Source organism: Phodopus roborovskii, unplaced genomic scaffold, assembly GCF_943737965.1.
Source record: "Phodopus roborovskii unplaced genomic scaffold, PHOROB, whole genome shotgun sequence".
In the NCBI taxonomy this organism is placed as follows: domain Eukaryota; kingdom Metazoa; phylum Chordata; class Mammalia; order Rodentia; family Cricetidae; genus Phodopus; species Phodopus roborovskii.
Window position 1 is genome coordinate 15,786,906 of NW_026126514.1, and position 19,848 is coordinate 15,806,753.

The 19,848-nt window shown below is 41.2% G+C and overlaps 1 protein-coding gene across 3 annotated transcripts in view; it reads right to left on the minus strand.

Moving 5' to 3' along the window:
• The window catches only part of Mdga2 (MAM domain containing glycosylphosphatidylinositol anchor 2), a 761,827-nt gene extending 750,799 nt beyond the window's left edge, over positions 1-11,028 (minus strand). For all 3 annotated transcript variants that reach the window (XR_007835196.1, XR_007835197.1, XM_051195916.1), the window contains exon 1: positions 10,723-11,028. Coding sequence is in view for 1 of the 3 variants with exons in the window: in XM_051195916.1 (XP_051051873.1) it covers positions 10,723-10,795 (73 nt within the window). In the remaining 2 variants the exon portion in view is untranslated. The remainder of the gene's footprint in view (positions 1-10,722) is intronic.
• Between the last annotated feature and the right edge of the window lie 8,820 nt (positions 11,029-19,848).

A 19,848-nucleotide genomic window follows, 5' to 3' on the forward strand; every position in this document is an offset into this window, starting at 1 on the left:
GCCAAGCGAGGTTAAACATTAGGGGTTCGAAGCATTTTTTCCCCAATAAGTAATCTCAGAGCATTAAGGCATTAGCAAGTGAGGTTCAATGATGGCAGGAAAAATGCATTTGGAAACATTATCCAAAATAATGTAATGATAATAGAGTTCAAGAGCAACATCAGAGTGAGTTGCGAAGAAAGGTCTTTGGATGCAGGTTGCAGTAGTTGGAGGAATGTGATAGTGAGGCAGGAAACCATCAGAGAATACTCAGCCTGAGCAACAGGGTGAACTATCTCAGGCTGCTGTCCAGTAGGGACAATTCTTGCATCAGGAAGAGACTCAGCACTTTGTAACCTCGAGTCTCCACTGTCATCATGTCACCATCCACTTGACGACACAGTGTAGAATGGAGGATGGTACTCTCACCCCTTCACCCTATTTGGACATAAGTTTGTAGGTGAATGTACCCAAAGAAAAACCAATATTGATCAAAGAGTGAGCTCTAATTGACTGGGAGCTAAAACAGGAAAAACTAACTTTAAAAATGAATATACTTTTTGTTGGAAAGTAAGGCACAGTAAGAAAAGGTCAAGATGAAACCTGAGCCAATAGCAAAAGAAGAGCACAGTAAACCAGTGGCTAAGTGTCCCTTGCCAACAACCCCAATAACTTGAGTTCAACTCCTGGAACCTACAAGGTGGAAGGAGAGTGACTTTTGCAAGTTGTCTTCTGACATCCATGTGTGGCTTGTATACATACACATGTATACAGTAAATAAATAAATGCAAAATACACAAATTTTTAAAAATAAAAATGGAAGATTCTTAAAAAAGAAAAAAACACAAAAACTGTGTAAGCATGCATGAGTAGAAAGGCACAAACACAAAACTACATGAAAACATTAGGGTCACTGATTCTTGATAATACTCCAGGTAACAATAAACTCAGTAATTCTGAGACCTGGGTCATGATGGATAATGAACTCAAAAATTACCTGACAGTTGTGTCTTTTCACATCTTTTTAATGCTATTTTTATTTTAAAGTGTTTTTCATTGTACATACCAACCACAGTTCCTCCTTCATCCCCTTTTCCCACACCCCACCTCCTCCTGCCACCTCCCACCTCCATCCAGTCCTCAAGGTGGTAAGGCCTTCCTTGGGTAGTCAAAAAATCTGGGATAGAGAGTAGAGGCAAGACCAAACCCTCCCCACCCCCCGTATCAAGATTGAGCAATATATCCCATCATAGGACATAGACTCCAAAAAGGCAGTTCATGCTCCGATAGATCTGGGTGCTACTGCCTGCCCTCCCCCAGCAGATCAAGTCACATAACTGCCATCCACATTCAGAAGGTCTAGTCTGGGCTCATGCAGGTTCCCCAGCTCTCAGCTTATAGTCCAAGAGCTCCCAGGAGCTTAAGTCAGCTGTCTCTGTAGTTTTCCCCATCGTGGTCTTGACTCATCTGTTCATATGATCCCTCCTCTCTCTGTGTTCAATTGCTAATGCAAATTCAGCATTGTTCATGCCATACAATGAAGACTTTACTCACATGTAACGGTATTGTTTCTTTGCAGTAAGTCCTAAGTAAAATTGTACAGAAAAAAAAGCATAAAAAAAAGTTATGTTCTAGTATTCAGATCTGTAACCTGTGATTTAGGAATCACAAATCACCTCTAAAAAAACAGAAACCAAGTATTTGCAAAATATAGTTTAATTATAATTTTTTTTCTTTTTTAACTACATCATTTCTCCTTCCCTTTCCTCACTCAAAACCCTCCCACATACTCCTCTTTGCTCTCTATCAAATTCACATTCTCCTTTATCATTCATTGTTGTTACATCCAAATAATCCAAATATGTATATGTTTATTTAAATGCATCTTGAATAAAAGCATTTTCTAGGTGTATATGTCTATTAAATTGGCTTAAAAATAAATAATATCTTAACATTTCAATTAAATATAGTTTATGAGGAAAATCAATATTTGTGATTTTTAAACTCAGAATCAAACGTCTTAATAAATCTGTGGTGTTTCTTGCATATATTTTTCTCATTACCTCTTTTAATCTGTACATTAAGAATTATAAATATTTTTACATCACATCCATAATATTCTTCTCTTTCAAGTTGATGTTTCTACTTTTCAATTAATCTCATAATAAAAGATAAGAAGAATAATTTTAGGCTTTGATATAAAATAAGACTTGTGCTTGTATTTCATACATATTAGCCTAAGAAAAAAATTTACCCATAGCTGCCAGAGAATTGGTAAGTATATCTCAGAGGACAGAAACTCTCCACAGCTGCTCCTTTCTATCCCATGAATAAGAAAATGCATCCCTAACTAAGACCCTTGGCTGCCATTACATTTCCTCTCCACATTTCCCCCTCTTGAGTTTCCCATGAAAACCAATGTGACACAGTAAAGTGAACAGGGGAAGCCCATGGTGGTGGTCTGCCCTGAACAGGAACAGTGCATCGTAGTGGAGGGACATCTCTCCTCACCGATGCGGTCACCTCAGTGGCTCTGTGTGAAAAGAACAGGATGTTCTAGATCTTTCTGGGCCCATGCTCTGTTACTTTTGAACAGCACTGAAAGAGCCACTGAAAAGTAGTTTTTTTCTCTAACTCCAAAGGTATTTGGATGTGGGCTTCGCAAATGTGCCAAGATTTGGGGAGAGCTCAGAATCCCCCAGGATCTGAGACAGCTCTCATACTGTGTGAAGAACGGCTCAGCTGTTTGGAGATATATCAACTGTGAATCCTGGTGGACAAAATGTATCTAAGTAATTTTTAAACTATCATACAATACAGTTTATTTTACAGATTATGCTCAGAATTTTGGAGGGAGATGTCATTGCTTAGAGGACAGATACCTCCTGCTAATTGAGATAAACTTGGAAAAAATGACTTGAGATTTGTCAGGCATCCATTTTAGACTTTCTTATCTTTCTGTGCTACTTTCCCTCCAACAGAAATTCATGTAGCCATGTGTAGTGAGATATCTGCCCACCAGCACCTGTTACACTGACCACACCCATCAGGGCGTGGGCACAGATGCAGACTGACCTGTGGGAGGCTAGGTCCGGGGTCCTAACCTAGGTTCCATTTGGGTCACAGAGAGCAGCCTGGGTGTGGATCCTTGCAGTGGGAAATTGCCGGTTATTGGTTTCTAGTGTAAGTGACTTCTCCCTGAATAAAATATATAACCCATACTTTTTCCCTCGTCCTGTGTAACTGAATCTGTGCATCATTAGCCATGCTCTTCCCTCTCTCTTTATACCATGCCAAAATATTTTCAAGGTTTAGCCCATTGTGTAGCACCATGTCTCTTCTAACCACAGCAGCAACTACCTGGGATTGGTCTTCCTTTCTAAGTAAACCATCAGTGCGTTTCTTAGGCTCCTATTTTGTATGTTCCATTGGTCTATCACTTCAACAGACATGCAACCTCTCTGACATTATGGTCCTTATCAGATAAATACACATAACTGGTATGTTGATTTACTGATTGCACTTACCCCATACTTAGCCTAAATCTCTATAGACATCACGGCCACAAAGTTAGGTATGTCACATGCCTTCTTGAGACAGTCTGGTCTCTATGCTTCTCAGAATACACACAGTAGCCTCATTCTCCTGAGTAGGATGTTTATCCAAGGTGGAAAGACACAATTCACAAATACAGTCAGAATTAACAGAAGTAATACACTGAGGCTTAGGGTACAATCTCCCTTACCTTATGTCCTCTATCACACAATTAACCATTAGAAAAACAATCTACTCCAGGGAAACCACCACTTTAGGAGTGTCTTATCTGCCCATTCTTCTTTCTAGGTAAATGATTATTAAATAATTATTTCCCTAATGATATCCTTAAGCTAAATAACAGACATTTTTCTTTTTTTTTAACCTGTTCTAATATACTTGAACAAATTATAGTTACCGCAGAAAATAAATTATTATGTTTTATTTTTTGCCATTATTTAAAGGACAGGTACATTCTTCTAACAGCTTTTACTTCCTACTCACTGATTTCAGATATCAGTTCCCTATAAGCTGTCTGTTGGAGTTCTAGGGGTAACAAACTGAGAACCAACCATTAGACATATTTCCTATGCCTTCAAATCACTCAAGTATTTGCATCTACCAAAATCCGTGTACAATGAGAAAATTGAATATTGATAAACTTCCTCTTTGATTATATGCTAGTAAGAAGCTAATGTGACCCCCATTTGGCAACTACCATTCTTTAATATAGATTTCATCATTAACAACAGGAAATACCTAATCTTGAGCAAAATTGTAGAAAAAGAACACTTATAGACAGGATAAATAGGTTATATGAAAATTTCTAACATATCTCATTCTACCATAATAAGTATTTAAATGGCAAACCAACAGTAAACACATAACAGCAAAATATGTTTTTAGTAGCTGATATTGTCTCCATAATTGTGACTTCCTGGAGAACATATGGTCTGTATTGTAAAACATAAATAATCATCATAATTCAATAAGTGGCATCAATAAGAAAGAACATTACATGTTTTAAAACTAAGATAATAAACAGCATCATGTTATAAAAGGAGTAGAAAGGAAACAATAATGGAAGAATTTACAGAGGACTTATGCAAAGTGAAAAGAGAAAATGGAATAGAACTGGAATAAACTCCCAAAGAACTGAGTATATTCCCTGATAATAGACCACTAGGTGGTTTAATAATTTGTACATGAAGTATTTACCCAATGAATAGACATAAAATGTGAAAAATAGAATTTCACCTACAGCATAGCATTCCCAACCCCCATGTCATAATTTGTCTTAGATCAGATTTAATAATACATTAATTCTCTCCTCACAACTTTATGTATTTACATTGTAGAGAGTTATAAAATTAGACTTGAAGATGAAAATGTGGTACAGATTTCTTTGGCTGTAATAACTTGCTCAGTCTACCCTAAGTGAAACATTTACATAGAGAGTCATTAAAGCAAAGACAAGAAATTTCATTTTGTGAGATCATCCAGTTAATACCAATTATAATGAGCGAATATAGTCACATATTTATACTTGAAATTCATTCAACAGAATACTTTGACTATTCTTCCAAAATAGCAATCACTGGACATAATAAGGAAAAGCACCCCTAACTTTACTACCCACCATTGTCACACCTTCTGAGGAGCACAGTTTCAGGATTAAGGTGGTATGTTTCTTGTTTGCAGTTTCCTTTGCAGGTTACAATCCCTGAGCCCCATTCTTGCCATAATCCTTCAGAAGTAGGAGAACTAGAGTGGAGACTGTGCTGATGAATCATGTGGAGAGCAACCTAAGACTTCCTATCACTTTCTAAATCAGGTACAAACTGAACCATGAGGCTCGGGCATAATTACATCTCCATCAACACTTTCCAAATTATATTAAAATAATACATTTTACTAAGAAGATTAACAAGCCCACTCTTAGGGGGGGAAACTTATTTATCTTGGCTACTCACAAAAGGTTTTAAGTGGTTCACAGTACAAAACAAAAATTACAATACACACCAAAACATCATACGGGGTTATTCCCAAAGTCAATAAAAGTAAGTAAAGAAATTAAGATGATGAAATGCTTTCATATTAATTTTGGTGTCATGGCTTCACCAGAGATCAGAGTTACCTAACTTCTATGTCTTCACTTCTGAGTGTTAGTGGTCTAAAACCTGCCACCATAATTAATTTATCTACTATAAAGTGACTCTTTGGCCTTGTTGTATAACCTGCTCAATCTAAACTACTTCTCAGACAACTGTGAGACTTATCCAGGGAGGAAATATAGAGAGGACATAAGCACATGACACTGTGAAAAATAATATGCCTATTGGCCATGTGAAATATCACTAATACAGCCACCAGATAATCCCAAATGTCTCCCAATAATTTCAAGATAAGCAGATCACCCCAGATCCTTTGGTGGTGTTTTTGTCCAAGCACCTATAAACAGTGTGTGAAGATGGGGAAGAGGAAAATTTAAGTCTGATTGTAAGGCATATGGTTTCAGATTAAGTTTTCTAGCAAAAATAGGTGAAATCTCCTCTTTCACTGGCTGCCATCTTAAAATGGCTCAATCAGAGACAGTATCTGTTTACACTAGAACAGAATCCAAATCAACATACCTTAACATAACATTTCTGTGTGCAGGCAACATCATGGGACTGGGTATGCTAAAAGGCCAACCTTCAGTTACAGCCTCATCCTTTTGGATCAATGTGTCTATCAGCTTCAAATCACTGACAGTTGGAAATTTCTTCCAGAACTTTCCTGCCTCACTTATCTCCTTGTTCTCAATTCTACTAAGTCATTTCTGTTCAGCTACTAAGTGTGATTCTTAATTTGTAAAATGTGTGATTATTACTTGAAATTAGTTAATATAGATAGTGTGTCAAGTACATGTGTTTAATAAACTAATTCTAGTTACTGCTCTTACTCTGGGAAGCTTTGTGTAGACAATGCATTAACTATTTCAGGGCAAAAAATAACTGACCTATTTCCACTTTAGAGTTTTCATTTGTACTGGGGATTTGTCTGTGCTAATGCAATAATAAGGCTGTACTAAACTCCTGGAATTTAAGGGAATGGTGTTTATAAGTAAAAATACAATGTGGACCAATAGACCAAGTTTTCTTCATGTCTTTTTCTTTGCCAAGTAAATATAATTCTTTATATTGAATCCTTACTAATAATTACATCCACAAATCATGACTTAACAGGAAAATGCTTTGAAACATTCAGCTCAGGGTATGTCAGAAGTCATCAAACACTCTTGGAATTGACTTTGTGGCCCTTCGTACTATGTCTAAGAAAGTCTCCAAAATGCATAGTGAGTTCACCAAATTAATAATGCTAGAAAAGAGGTATAAGGTCATTATTGTTCATTTAATGACCATTTAGGTTTGATTATATATGAACAAAAGAAAAATTCCATCAAAACTAAACTCCTAAAAATACTGGCCTAATTTTTAATGTTAAGTAACTCTGTAAAATTTGAGATGGTTTAATCTGTTGCTTAAAAACATTAGCTATTAAAAGATATACAAATAAGATAGTCATTGTCGTATTAGAATAAAATATCTATCCCAAACATTCCACATGTTTATGTTACTATATTATAAACTTTCTGCATTTTTTCTTTCAGAAGTGCACATAAATAATTTATATTACTGTAATGTTACATAAGACTCAAAATGTGGTATGAACATACAGAACAATCCACACTTAAATATATTATTCCATCAAAATTATCAGTGACTGGCTCACAAGTACTTATAGGCCACTATCTTTTAATGTCACTCCACATCTAAATTATAGACACTATACTATTAATTCACAAAGCAACAAGACTGCTATCTGTAAGCTCCAACTTCTGGAAGGAAACATTTTACATTTAACTTTTACATTTAACTAATGCTTATACTGCCAAAATGACTGAATATAATCAGAAGATTATTTTCATCAAGATGTTATAATCCATACATTAAAACAAATATCTCAATTTACTGACTTAAAATCTGAATTTTATGCTAGGGCATAAAATTCTCCCAGGAAATGGGAAGAGAAAGGCATCCCCCAGTTTTTCCAGAACATGCTTATTTCCTTTTGTTGCTATTTACTGAAAGATAATGAAAAAATAATATTTTGTTTGTAATGAGGATAGCTGTACATCTGGTGAATACAGGTAAAGAAAGTGATAGTGTATTTACAGCCTTGAGGACTTACATATTGGCCAAGTTCCTACTTTTTAAAAAATTTGTACTGAACATTGTCATGATTCTAAGATCTTAATGTAAAGTGTTCAAAACACTTTATCGCATTGTACAGAATCTTTTATCTATGTCTTCTAAAATGCTTTCCAACTAATTAAATATTAACTGTTCTCTCTACCATGGAAACTTAAATATAAAAATGAAATTACTTTAGGTGAAGAAAGGTCTTTGATTTACAAAGTCCAAGCAATGAAGTGTAAAACAGCATTAGTGTTCTCTTGCTCTGGGAGACTTTGTGAGTCACCAGGAGGGAGGAGAGGGGCAGGGATTGTTGGAGCCCATCCTCTGAGGTTCTGATGCAAAAAATTTTGAGAGGCCTACTCCTGACTCTGCACTTCTAACAAGTTCAAAGATAATATTTAGGCTGCTGATTAGGATTCACATGTTGAAAGACAACCCCCTATGATCTGTAAAACAGATCTGAAAAGTAATGCATACATTTTTTCCACCCACCTAATAACTGTGACATTAATCATGGCCAGAGATGCTGATTAATATTTTTCACTCAAAGCCAACTATATTCCTAGCTAAGTGACTAACAGCTATACCCATATTGAAATAAAACAAAGGCCACTGCCTTCATCACAATGACCAACTCAAGTAATGGAAAAGCATCCTCCTTTACTGGTAAAAGCAAGGGCCTATTTAAATTTTTTATTACTACTTATCTACTCTGCCAAGCTGTAACCTTATTCTTCTTGCCAACAGGGGACTTGCCTAAGTAGCCTAAAAGACTGGGAATGTCAGGAAAATGGAGCCATTCTTCCCTCATCCTTATAAATCCATCATTCCACCCCCCTCCCAGTCTCTCTGCCTCACTCCCCAACCCCCAGATAAGGTCTCTTGGTGCAGGTCTGTCTGGCTCCATAGGCCAGGGTGGCCTCAAAAACCACAGAGCTCCACCTGTCCCTGCCTCCCAAGTGCTGGGGTTAAAGCAGTGTGCCACCACTGCCTGGAATACCTCACATATTGTAAAAAAAAAAAAAAACTCCTTTCAGCTGAGTCAATCAGAAACAAAGACAAACTCAGACAGGAGATGACAAGAACTCAGAGGAACAGCTCTTCTCTTGAGCAGTTCTTGACCCTAGGTAGAATCCCAGCTTCTGCCTCTCTCTGCTTCTCAGGGCAAAAAGAATATAGTGGAGTCCTTTTAAGAGCTCTAAGTGAATCCTAGTTCTCTTCAGGACCCGCCCCCTGATCTCAGTCAAGCTTTCAGGAAATTGAGCATCTCTTTCCCACATTGAAGCTCACCAAAGCCAACACTGACCACCATGTTAGTAAGGTACTCTGCTAAAGCCAGAGATTTGATTTGGCGAGGAGAGGGTGGAGAAAAAAAGGAACTCAAGGTGCTCAGAGATGGGAGAAAGTGAAGGGATTTTGGCTAAGTCTAGAACAGAAACAGGAAGACAAGAAAGGGAGTGGCAGAAGGAGAAATCAAAGCTCTCAGTTGCAGACCACCCACCGCTTTCTGCCCCTCACCACACACTTTGTAGTTGCTTGCCCAGGATGGGATGCCAGAAAGAAAAGGCTCAATGGGATCTGCTGCACTTATCCACCCAGTGGAAACCAGCAGGACAAGGTTTCCAGGACTCCCAGTCCATGGTACCAGTAACCACTCAGCTGGCAATTCTGGAGACTAAAGGGAAGTCGCTTGGCTGGGGCTGGCACTTCCACAGACACTCATGGGTTGTTTTTTTTTTTTTGCCCCGGCACTTATTGACCTAGCCTACACTGAGTCTAAGGCAATGCAGCAGCATGAGTTTTCCACACATTTTGCAAGTACATGAGGGTGTGTGCTATAAGGGATTCTTGGCCTGGTCTATCCTCTAAATCTTCCCTTTTAACATTAACCTTGCATTATACCTGGAGAACACAAAAGTTCCTTTTCTTTTAGGGCACTGTCAGCTTGTCCCAGAAGATAAGGATATTTCAAGACACTATAGTCAGCAAAGAAAGATAATGTGTGTGTGTGTGTGTGTGTGTGTGTGTGTGTGTGTCTTAGGTGACAAAACACAAGAGTGCCAAATGCTGACAGGCAAAGGAACCAGGATTTGTTTGGGAGCACTTTAAAAGCCTTCCAATTAATAAGCTCACCCTTCACCCTAGGTCACAAGCCTCTTGCATCTGGGCTCTCTGAAGAGCTGAGATTTTGTTCTGGTTGTAGAGAGTGGTGTCCTGCCCTGGAGCAGAGATGCGCGGACTTCAACTTCAGTTCATTCATGCATTTGCTCATCCATTCACACAAACATGTCCCTTAATTGTGTCTGGCACTGAGAATCTTGCCTGCTATTTCCCCTCCCAAAGTCAGTGTTCATGGCAACGGCTGGTGCAGAATACAACTCAACTGACACCCCATTTCCTGAGCTGGAAAAGCAAGTCTTGTAGACATTCACAGAAAGGGAAAGGGGGAGATTTAAAAAACAAAACAACAACAACAAAAAGATTTAAAAAAAAAAAAAAACTTGGAAAGGGAACGGCACCCGCAGGTAGAGGGGGCCTTGCAGGAATTAAGGGATGAGGAGGTAAAAGCGAGTCAGGGGGGTCACATTCCAATGTTCCCTTTAGGGGAAACCACGGCAATGACACCGCGGCATGGAAGCAGCCAGACCATTATTAAACCCAAGACTGCAAGAGCCCGTGTTCCCCCACGGGGATAAATCAAGTGCAAAGCCACTCGTTTCCGTTCCCGTGAGTGTGAAGCTCTTGGCCCGACCCAACTCAGAGCCCCAGTCGAGGAGCCAGGGGAGCCGCTCACAGCCCAATCCGCAGCGCGCTCGCTGCCTCCTTCTAGCTCCCAATAACGTGATGAAGTGTAAATCAAATGCCACGCCAGGAGGGGCCCCGGAACAGCGCGAGTCGTGCATCTTAGCTCAGCATCCTATCTTGCCTAGGAATCACAAGGTCACGATAGCGTCGCGGTTCCACTCACCGTACACTCCTTGGCCAGAGATCCCCTCCAGGAGGACTGTCAGCAGCCACACGAGACCGTACACTAAATCCATCTTCACGTGAATATGAACATATCCAGCCCAACGGGGACGCAGTGGAACCTTCCGGAGGCCAGCGGCTAGCCAGGCGCGCTCCACTTGTGCCCGGGCCGAGTCGAGGTGCCCGGGAACTGCTCCCAGTGGGAGGAAGCGCCGTCCGTCCGTCTGTCCTTCCTTGGCGGCGGCCACGAGCAGAGCAGTGGAACCCCACACACCCCACACTCATGCACACATACACACACACAAGCACAGACCCACACACACTCTCGCACACACACACAAGCACACGCACGCACACACACACAAGCACACGCGTGAACACACTCCCACTACACAATACCCCAATACACGCACTTGCACGCAAGCCACACTCACACCGGGCGCCTGGGAAAATCGCAGACGCCGGGGAGGAGCAGGGGGCGGTGATGGGAAGCAGAGCCGCGAGGACAAGTGTTCTTCGGGGAAGCGGCTCTGGGCTCCGGGCGCCGGCAAGCGGCGGGAGCGGGCAGGGGCCCCGGGGGCGCCGCGCGATGCGAACCGCGCTGGTCAGCCAGGGAGCAGGAAGTGGCCTCTGACCCGGGCACGAAGCGGGGCTCCCTCGCCCGGGTTCGCCTTTACAAAGTAACTCGCGAAGGTCCCCAGAGGAGCGTCAAGCGGCGGCAGCGGCTCGCCCGCCCGCAGTCCGGAGCCCCCAGCCCTGCTGTCTTGCCTTCCCCCATTCCATCAGTTGCCATTGCAACGCCAATCCTGTTACACGGCACAGACTAGCATCGCCGAGCGGGGAGAGGAAGAGGAGGAGGAAGAGGAGGAGGAGTGGGAAACCGGGGATGGGGAGGAGGGAGAGGAGGAGGAGAGAGGAGGACGAAAGGGTCCAGGCAGGAGCGGAGTGCCTGTCTGGATCTCGCCAGGCACCAGCCTCAACCGCTTCTTCCACCGCCAAGGCGCTCCCGAACAGCCTTGAGCGCCCCGCCAGCGAAGAGGGTGCTCCTGCAGGCAGCACCGATGCCCAGAGCCAAAAGCAAGAGTCCGAGCACCACCACTTGTAGGAGAGGAAAGATGCCGAGCGGAGAGCAGATCCGCACACCGTCCACGCGTGACCACCGGTACCGCGCGTCCTCTTCGCTTCCGCGCCGCCCCCGCCAGGTGGAGGGGGTGGGGGCGGTCGGGACTGGCGGGAGTTTAGATCCGGGAGCTGCAGAAGGGCTTCCCCACCCGGGCTAACGGAGTGCTGGCATCCGGAGCAGAACGGAGGAGCGGCCGCCTGCTGAGGGCACCCTGGCTGCGTGGCCGCCTCGCGGGCCGCAGTTGCCGCAGAGATGCCCGAGCTGGGCGGAGGAGCGCGCGGGGCCCTATGCTTGCCCGGGATCCCTGGATTGGCGCTGGGGGTTGCGCGCCGCGGAGGCGAGAAGAGGGAGGAGGAGGATGGAGAAGCGGCCGACGCGGAGCGCAGGCGGCCCGGCTGCCTGGGAGGAAGGCTGTGTGTGGTCACGTTGTGCGCTACGTGCTGAGAGCGCGAGGCTGTTAGCCGCAGCCTGGCGACGTCAAAGCCGAGTGCGCGGCTCGGCCGCTTTCCTCTGAACCCCCTCTGCTTCCAGGCTCCTCCTTGGCTCTGCTCGCCCAGGGTCAACCCACAAGCTCATCAACATGGACGAGGGCTAGGGATCTCCGCGGGGCAACAGTACCCAGTCTCTCTTCTACTCAGCTGAGGCCCTCCCTGACTCTCCCTAGCTCTACGGGGGCGAGAGCTGGCAATTCATTTCCTATGCTGCCACTGGTTTTTGCACGCGGAAGGGAAGGGAAGGGCCAGCTACATCCTCAGACACGCGGTAATTACAGGACACCTTATTCCCTTCCTACCGTCCAAGGTCTCCCAGGATGTGTTCTGCTTGGCTAGAGGGCAGAACAGGCCAATGCATTGGAAGCTGCATCATTCTTCTCCATTTCTATCATGTTTTAGTGGAAATAGGCACATCATAACAGAGGGAGAGTGCGGGGAAGGGAAGAACACCAGGAGTTCAGAGAGGGTCGGTTTTATCTGTAATGCCTCCTAAAGTTAAATACCCAGAAAAGTCCCTTTTTTGTGAGGGAGGGTTCTGTCTTTGAGAAGGGACCAGCTCTGGGGTGCCTAAAATTCCCCCTAATAAAAAATGATGAGAAATCAAAGCATCTTTAATTTACACTAGAACAGGTGTAGAACTAATTCATCAAAATGTGATGGGAAATATCTGAGACCATTAGAATTGCTTTGAAGTGTTTCTTATTCAAATTAGTGTTTAATGCCTATAGTCCACTTAGCTAAAACCTGGTAGGGAAGTGAGTAAAATGGTTACATACGTGAATTTATACGTGAGAAAAAGTTATTGTCAGGAAAATCTCAAATACAGTATTCATTCAATAGAAGGACCCCAGCGCAGGGTCCTTCTATTCATGCGGTACTTCTGCTGGGGACAGGGAGGGGGAGGACTCCCAAACACCAGAAATGAATAGCCCTCAGTATTTTCACAATCCTTTCCTCACTTAATGAATTGTGAATACGATTTTTATAGGGTGTGAGCGAGTGCTAGCTCTCTCGGTTTACAAGGTACAAAGAACCAAGAATTTCAGAGGGGACCCAAGGATGGTTTACAGTGTTGAAGACAAGACCCTGTATATAAGAGAGACTACTTTCACTAGATGGAGTGAAGTATCACTTGAGGACAAAATTCAATGTTTGGTATTTCTCAAAGAAATGACTGACATTCTCTTACTGGTCACCTCAGGATGGGGGTTGTTTTATGATTTTGGTCTATTAGAAGTATCTCATTCCTAAAAACTGCAGCACAGCAATGTCCTGGGAATGCAATTCTCTTACATCCAAGCTCAGGGTATTTATCTTATGTGGGGGCTTTCTGGATTGTTCTTATCCTGAACCTTATCTCCATATTTACACTATATATTTTAACCATTAGTTATGAAGTCATAGGCTCGATGAGCCTTGGCAAAACTCTAGATAAGAAATTTTATTATCCTGACCAGTGTATCACTGTGGTAAAGTAACCCAGAAAATTGTGTGTGGTTCTAATGTGATTGGTCTTTAACACTCACTATCATGGGCATGGGAACTTTATTACCACTGACATAGATTTTTAAAAATATCACAGAGCCCTCAGCAATTTATGAGGGAAATATTTGGAGTTCAGAGACAATGTGGATAACCTGATCATTTTTCAATTTGTTTGAATAGGTGAATTAAAAATTTAGGAAAGAGTAGGGTACACCTACACTATGACACACTGTCCAATTAATGGATAAAGGACCAACAGATAATCTTCCATTCACTCAGCTCTTAGGTGGCAAAATGTATTGGGCAATACATGTATTGCCACTGCAAGTGTTATCCACAGTTTTAGAACATAGAATAGCAGCAATTTAGCATGCAACCCTGCATTGCATTGTTCATCATGAAAAAAGGAAAACTGCACTATACTTATTGTATCCTTTCACTTTCCTATAAAAAATATATATAGATAACTGACAGAATGAATTGGCCAGCTTATTTAGTAAAGATATTAATTTCCTCTTCAAATTCAATCTTTTTTTCAGTCTGCACTGACCAAGCAGGCTTGATATTGTAGTCACACCTGAAGTAGCACTGGCTACTTCAGGCCTCCAGGTGGTGAGCCTGAGCTGAGCCTAAAAGACAGGCAGGAGATGTCTTGCAGACAGAAGGTCCTGAGCCAGAGATAGCAGCTCCAGAACTTATTATAGAATCAATAGCAGGACACTATATGCAGCCCAGGTAGAGGGACTCCCTGCAGAAGTAGTGTGATTCCCTTCTTAGATCACCATTTTCTTTTTAATTTCTGTACTGAATATATATGTAATGGGGGATTTTGCACCTAAAGTAACCCTCTGTGACATTGCTAACATGATCAAATTCAACAATATTTTCTATAATAGTGGACACTATCATTTGTGATGATGAGTCACAAAAACCTTAGGGATTATCTCTTGCCAACTTGAATTAGTTTAGTCACCTGTTGCACTTTTATTAACTACAGTTTCATCTATTATTAAGTGTTCATTTAATATTCAATACTTCCATCTCTAGTCTCTAATATGAGTGAAATATTTCAACCTAAATGGTGTGAGGGAGACAATGTCACTGAAGGGTTCTTAGCAACTACTCATAGTAGTAGGACAGAAATAAGAAAGAATAGAAAAGACAGACCTGGTAGCACATACCTGTAATCCCAGCTCTCAGGAGGCTGAGGAATGGTGATGGGTTCAGGTCCAGCATGGACTATAGAGTAAAGAAGCAAGAATTGATATGCTAAGGCTGGAGATAGAACTGAGAAGGGAAAATGCAGAACATCAATGGCAAATCTGCCTTCATTTTTCCAATCTAGTCCCTTATCATCCTACAAATACTAGGCCTTGCATGCTATATTTATCCTACTTCCTGGCAGACAGTTATATCACACAAACTCCAATCCACACTACTCCCTGAGCCAGACGATAAAAGGAAACAGAAATGAGAATAGTGGCTGATCTACATGAAATCTTCTGGAAATTCTACTCACAGACAAAATCCATACTTAACTGTGCTTGTTTCAGTGTTCTTGGTCACAGATTTCAGACCCCACACCATAACTTGGTGTGGCTATTAGCCAGCCTGATTAGCTGCATATCTAAACCAGTAGCTTAGCCATTTAAGCTCACTTCTGGTATTTCCAAAAATTTGGCAAGCTCCATTGTTCAGTTGTATACCAGAGACCCAACTCTTCCTTGACCAAAAGATCAATCCTTTTAAAGCTAGCTAAAATTACAACCAAGTTGGATAAACCCCCCCCCCCCACACTTCGGAGCTACCCATCTAATTCACAAAATCTGTACCAATAAATGTTTTCTTAGCAAAATCACTGCCCATCAGCTTTCTTTCTTTCTTTTAATTTAGCAATAGACTCAAATTTTGAACCTCTGAGCAGCATCACATGCAATTGATGATATGACTTAGGAAGACAGGAGCAGGACATTGGATTAGGAATGTCCTAGCTTGTCCCAAATGCAGGAGGAAAGTAGTGACACTTTAGCAATGGAATCTACTACCTAGCAGTGTTAGGAATGAGTTAATGGCTAGTTTGTGGAAATAGAACTGGCCATCAACAAGATTTTAGTGTGAACAAAAGGAATGAGAATGGCAAGTACTAATACTAGAGCTAAGGAAATTAAGTTGAATGCCCCTTAAATGAACTGAAACAAAACACTAATGAAAAGAGAAGCAAATCCAGAGTCCAGTAAAAAAGGTCAGTGCCTGGCAAAGATGTAACCTGCAGATGCTGGTCTGGGAAGGTTCAGATGGTGGGGCTAGGGCCTCATATTCACCATGGCTGCTGCTGGGAGGTGTCTGGCCAGCTGAACAAAATCAACAACACTGAAGCTCTTCACAGTCTATTTTCAGCTTAAAAAGCAGAAACATAATTTGGAGAGCTTTCAATCATTTGGCAAAGAGCATTATTGTCTTATGTGCTATACATTTTGAACATCAAGCATTATAGTCCTTAGTAAGTTCTAGGTACCCAGGATTTTGTGACTGATTCCAATTTTCTGTATCATTTGTAATCTTGAATCCATTGCTTAAAAGCCTACTGCTAGATAGTATGACTTTCATACTTTTAGTAGCCTATCCTAGATTAATACTAATTCTGTCTCCTTGATACTCTGACTTGAGAGTCCACGAAATAGTAATAGAACACCAAGAGTTCAATAAATAAATGTTCTGTGCAGGACAAGAGAATGAAATATGTATGGAAGGAACTCAGCATTCTTACCAGCATGTCTTGGCCTGAGTCATACAGTGTGACCTTAACATTCTTATCATGTAAAACATAAGGAGCAAGAATGTGTTAAGATTTTAAAATAAAAATAACATACATGAGATACCAGACTCAGAATCAGGCAAGAAGCACTCAAAGAAATAATTTTAATATTGTTCTGATAATATTTGTTATACCAGAGCTTTCACATGCAGGGTTAATGACAAGTGATTTAACATCTTGTGTTAACTGACATCTTACAATCTCCAGTTGTGTGAATATGGTGAAACATTACTTAATTTTCCCCTGCTTCTGTCTCATCACATCAAACCTTGCAGATTTCCTTTCCCTTTATCTGGAAGATTTTGGTAGTTCACTGCTTAGGACTATATTAATATCTCCTGAAAACTTGGAAAATTGAGAGTACAACTCTGCTTCAAGATCATTTTTTTCAAGTGTTTCATTTTCTGTTATATCCTAGGAGAACCCCACAGTTTAAATATTAATAAATATTAATTCATATTAAATATTAATAAATAATAAAAATATTAATAAATATCCTGCATATCACCATTCTTGGCTTACTAGCTTAAAAAAAACACATTAGTGTGAAGGAAAGCTAAGATTTTGGGGCCATCAATAAACCAGGGTAAAGACAGACTAAAAACCAACATCCAAGTTACATCAGAAATTTTGTTGAAAACCGACCTAAATAAATCCACCATTTCTGATGAATAAATTTTTTGATTAACCACGGATTTGGTATAAAGGACTTAAATAGAACTAAATAAAAATTTCCATGAGATTTGAAACCATATCTAGACAATACAAAATAAAGGTAAGGAAGTTTATATCCTAAACAGGTGATGAGTTTGATTTGCAATCACAGCATTTATTGAGGAAAGGTAGCTTTTCATATTCTCTATCAGGTTTTTCATCCTTCCCCCTCCCCCCCAAAAAAAACAAAACCAAAAAAAAAAAAAAACAAAGAAAATATATATCTCAGCCAATTATAAAGTATGAAGAATAAGCTTGGGGCCTACCCCCATCCCATCCCCTTTCTTCTCCCTAGGGAGGATGAGGCCCTCCATGAGGAGTCTTCAAAGTCTGTCATATCATTTGGAGCAAGGCCTAGGCCCTCCCCCATGTCTCTAGGCTGAGAGATCCCTCTATGCTCAATAGGCTCCCAAAGTCCATACACATACTAAGGATAAATACTGATCCACTAACTGCCCAGTCCTCCCAACGAACACATTATTCAGGGCATCTTGGTCGGTCCTATGCTGGTTCCCCAGCTGTCAGACTGGAGTCTATGATCTCTCCTTGTTCAGGGCAGCAGTTTCTATGTGTTTCTCCAGCCTGGTCTTAATGTCTTTGCTCATCATTCCCCCTATCTGAACTGGATTCCAGGACTTCAGCTTAGTGTTTAGCAGTGGGTGTCTCCTTCCATCAGCTACTGGATGAAGGCTCTAGGATGGTATAAATAAGGTTGTTATAAATCTCTTTATCAGGGAAGGTCATTTAAGGTAGCCTCTCTATTGTTGCTTAGATTGTTAGTTGGGGTCATCCTTGTAGATCTCTGGACATTTCCCTAGTGCCAGATTTCTTTTAAACCTATAATGGCCCCCTCTATTATGGCATCTTTTTTCTTGTTCTCCTCTATTCTTTCCCTGACTCAATCTTCTTTCTTCGTCATGCCCACCTCTCCCCTCTTCTTCCCCTAATTTCTTTATACCTAAATGTGAAGTTTACTGGATTTCTCATGCACAGATCTCTTTTTGTACTCAAAATGTGTTGATGTGCTGGGTGATAATGGAGAAAATTGTCCTCCTGCACCCTCACCACAAACTGTCTCTACTTGAACTCTGAGCATCTGGCATTTACCCTGCAATATCTGAAGCTCACATCTTTACCTACACCAATGAATCAGAATACTACTGAGCCCTCCAGCCACTGAAATGCATCACATTTGCAGTTTTGAGGCATTTTTTTATTTATTATTTTTTCAATTTATACACAAACTCCAGTTCCCCATTCCTCCCCTTCTCCCCCCCAGTTCCTTAGAGTGGGTATACCAAACTTTGTAGACTCCAAGATGAGGCAGTACCAAGCTTCTCCCCACTGAATAAAGGCTGAGCAAGGTATCCCAACATAAGGAATGTGCTGCAATCAGAGATAAAGCATGATTCAAAGAAACTTTGTGCACCTGAACCTGAAATTCTTAAACATAATGATATCTCTCATTCTCTGTCCCCTCTCATATGCTTATCTTCTCTTACTTAACTCTTCTCACTGTAATTCTCCCATCAGATCAAAGGGATCTTTGACTTCCTTATAAATATAGTAAAATATTAAAATGGACCCCAATTTCAGCTCTCTAGTTTATAGAGACACTAGTGTATATTGAGTCATCTGTCATAGAACTAAGTAACTTAAGGGTTGAGTCTGGGAGATCCCTCAAATATAGATGTCTTTGTCTCTCTCTCTGCCTTTCTCTCTCTCTCTCTCTCTCTCTCTCTCTCTCTCTCTCTCTCTCTCTCTCTGTGTGTGTGTGTGTGTGTGTGTGTGTGTGTGTGTGTGTGTGTGCATGTGTATATCATGGCTTTCCCACTCATATTTACCATTTTTCTGAAGTGGTGCTCAGTTTCAACAAACAACCCTAGAGTATCAAGAATTACAGGGAATAATTATTAACTCAAATAGAGACTGAATACAGAAATGCTATTCAAAATACTAACTATGGCTAGTGTCCTAGTCCTCTATAAATATACTTGTAAGGTAAATAGTACCAGGAACTAACTATTTAAGGTGGACTCAGTAAGGAAGGCATTGTCTTAGAAATCCAAGAAAGGATCTAAAGGAGTATAGAGCTTAGCAGAGACTGTGGTCCAGGGAAAGCAGTGAAAATCTGTACCTTCAGGGAGGAGAGTGGGTACACCTCCAGGAAAAAATTAAGAGAAAAATATAACAAGACCAAACAAACATGTCACCCAATGAGACTCAGCAATCAAGAAACAAAGAAAAAAAATGGGAAGAAAATGTAGCAGGGAAGGAGGGTGATCTGGGCTGGATGCTCTCCCTCAAAATCTAGGTCCCTTGAAGAACTTCAGAGTTGGATATTATACAGAAATAAATTTGTAGGAGAGCTTTGCTGGAAGGTTAGGCAGAGCTTTGCTGGAAGGAATAGGTTGGTAGGAGTATGCATTGACACTTTTTTTTTTCTTATTTTACCTATCAATCCCAGTTCCCTTTTCCTCCCTCCCTCCTTCTCTC